General features: G+C 52.8%; 1 protein-coding gene across 1 annotated transcript; it reads left to right on the top strand.

Moving 5' to 3' along the window:
- The first annotated feature begins 509 nt into the window (after window positions 1–509).
- LOC115367322 (histidine-rich glycoprotein-like) lies at window positions 510–1,606 on the top strand. Its single transcript, XM_030062994.1, has 2 exons — window positions 510–1,343; window positions 1,516–1,606. The coding sequence occupies exon 1, from the start codon at window positions 666–668 to the stop codon at window positions 1,320–1,322; it is 657 nt and encodes a 218-aa protein (XP_029918854.1). The 5' UTR covers window positions 510–665; the 3' UTR covers window positions 1,323–1,343; window positions 1,516–1,606.
- The last annotated feature ends 875 nt before the right edge of the window (window positions 1,607–2,481 follow it).

Raw genomic sequence — 2,481 nt, forward strand, 5'->3', positions numbered from 1 at the left:
AGCCCAGCTACCAGCCCCAGCAGCCTAGCAAGCCCAGCTACCAGCCCCAGCAGCCTAGCAAGCCCAGCTACCAGCCCCAGCCGCCTAGCAAGCCCAGCTACCAGCCCCAGCAGCCTAGCAAGCCCAGCTACCAGCCCCAGCCGCCTAGCAAGCCCAGCTACCAGCCCCAGCCGCCCAGCAAGCCCAGCTACCAGCCCCAGCCGCCCAGCAAGCCCAGCTACCAGCCCCAGCCGCCCAGCAAGCCCAGCTACCAGCCCCAGCCGCCCAGCAAGCCCAGCTACCAGCCGCCCAGCAAGCCCAGCTACCAGCCGCCCAGCAAGCCCAGCTACCAGCCGCCCAGCAAGCCCAGCTACCAGCCGCCCAGCAAGCCCAGCTACCAGCCGCCCAGCAAGCCCAGCTACCAGCCGCCCAGCAAGCCCAGCTACCAGCCGCCCAGCAAGCCCAGCTACCAGCCGCCCAGCAAGCCCAGCTACCAGCCGCCCAGCAAGCCCAGCTACCAGCCGCCCAGCAAGCCCAGCTACCAGCCGCCCAGCAAGCCCAGCTACCAGCCGCCCAGCAAGCCCAGCTACCAGCCGCCCAGCAAGCCCAGCTACCAGCCGCCCAGCAAGCCCAGCTACCAGCCCCAACAAACTGAAAATGACAATGTCTTCCAAAGCAAAGCTGGTATGTGGGATTTTGTCTCTGCTGGAGGAGGTGCTGCTTCTGGCTCTGTCCAGCCCACTGGTGTACCTAGCTTTGGACAGCCCAAAGAGCTGGATCCTGCCTCAAAGCTCATTCCTCGAAGCAAAGTTGGCACATGGAATTCTGGTCATGCTTTGAGAGGAAACACTTTTGGCTCTAGTTCAACATCAACTTCATCAATGGCTTTTGGACCTAGGGCACAGTCCATCTACAGAAAACACGTGTTCCAGCCCAAGCACCAGCCACAGCAGCCATCCATGTACCAGCCAGTACACCAGCCCAACACGCCGCATCACCCGCCGGCATACTATGCAGTGTACCAGCCCAACATGCCGCATCACCTGCCAGCGCACCATGCAGTGCAACAGCCCAACATGCCGCATCACCTGCCGGCGCACCATGCAGTGCAACAGCCCAACATGCCGCATCACCTGCCGGCGCACCATGCAGTGCAACAGCCCAACATGCCGCATCACCCGCCGGCGCACCATGCAGTGCAACAGCCCAACATGCCGCATCACCCGCCGGCGCACCATGCAGTGCACCAGCCCAACATGCCGCATCACCTGCTGGCATACCTAGCAATGTACCAGCCCAACAACCCGTACCATCCTTGGTACCAGCCGAACAATCCATCTTAATCTCTCCTTGGCTGCAAATGGGTAAGTGAAGACAACAGCCTCTTGGCTTTTTTAAATTTCAAATGAATTTAAAGAGAAACATGATGGTGGCTTCAGATGGTCAAACTATTTGCAGTGTTTGCCAGAGTAATCGTGGTTCTGAAGATCACCTAATTCCCTGTAGTGTTGCTAAAATTGATTCTTTTGTCCTCAGGTTCCTGGAAGAACAGCCTCAAATAACCCTCGTCATGTGACACTGCAGCAACTGATTCCTTTAAAAATGAATAAAACTGCATGCAACTTACTGTTGGTCTGTGGCTCACTGACAGGTTTGGTATATCACTCGATTTGACAGGTTTCCTTCTGCATGACTGCAACACATTCAGGTCCAAGTCACCAAATTCCAGGCAACTGCCTAAAATGTTGGTCTTTAACAAATCTCATGCCACTAGTTTTCCAGGTATTTCTTGCCAAGCAATTCTTTAAACAAAAGATGCTAAGATTTGCCTGTGCAGGTTCCTGTCTCTGTACTAAGTAATTGAACGTCTTCCCAAAAAATGCAAAGGCATAGCAACTTGCCACATGTTGGCATTCTGCATTTCCAGGCCTTGTTAAAGATCCTGCCCAGTAAGGAAGCCACAAATCCTCAAGGTGTGGGGAATAAAGCTCAGGGTGGTCATAAACAAAACATGCACACAAACAAATTAAAGGTTGGAAACAAGTGAATTGGTAATGAGAAATGGGCATCTCACTTCCTGTTGAATATATTGTGGCAATCAGACATCAATCCAGTAAAATCTTTCCCCCATCCACTTCCCATAAGTAGTCCAACTCAAAGAAATTGAATCTAGTTTTCTAGGTTTCCTCTTAAGTTGGTGTGCATAGGAAAACAGGATTGCTAAGCATCAGCAGACATCTTTTTCCAACCAAACCCTTTGGGAAAAATGCTCAGTACAAACAATTAAAGGCCCTGGTGGTCACCGATGCACTGATCCACTCTTTCCAAAGAGGACATGTTGCAGTTGGACACCGGTATGACTGGAAAACTGTGGCCTGGTTGGGTCACTTCATGCATCTATAGGGTGGAGTCAGATTTGAAGTGCTGCAGTTGTCCAGCACTAGAATTCACTTAGGAGCAGCCTGAGATCATTTCTCATAAGTGGTGTCTAAACATTTTTTT

This window comes from Myripristis murdjan, chromosome 11 (assembly GCF_902150065.1).
Source record: "Myripristis murdjan chromosome 11, fMyrMur1.1, whole genome shotgun sequence".
NCBI classification, from domain to species: Eukaryota; Metazoa; Chordata; class Actinopteri; order Holocentriformes; family Holocentridae; genus Myripristis; species Myripristis murdjan.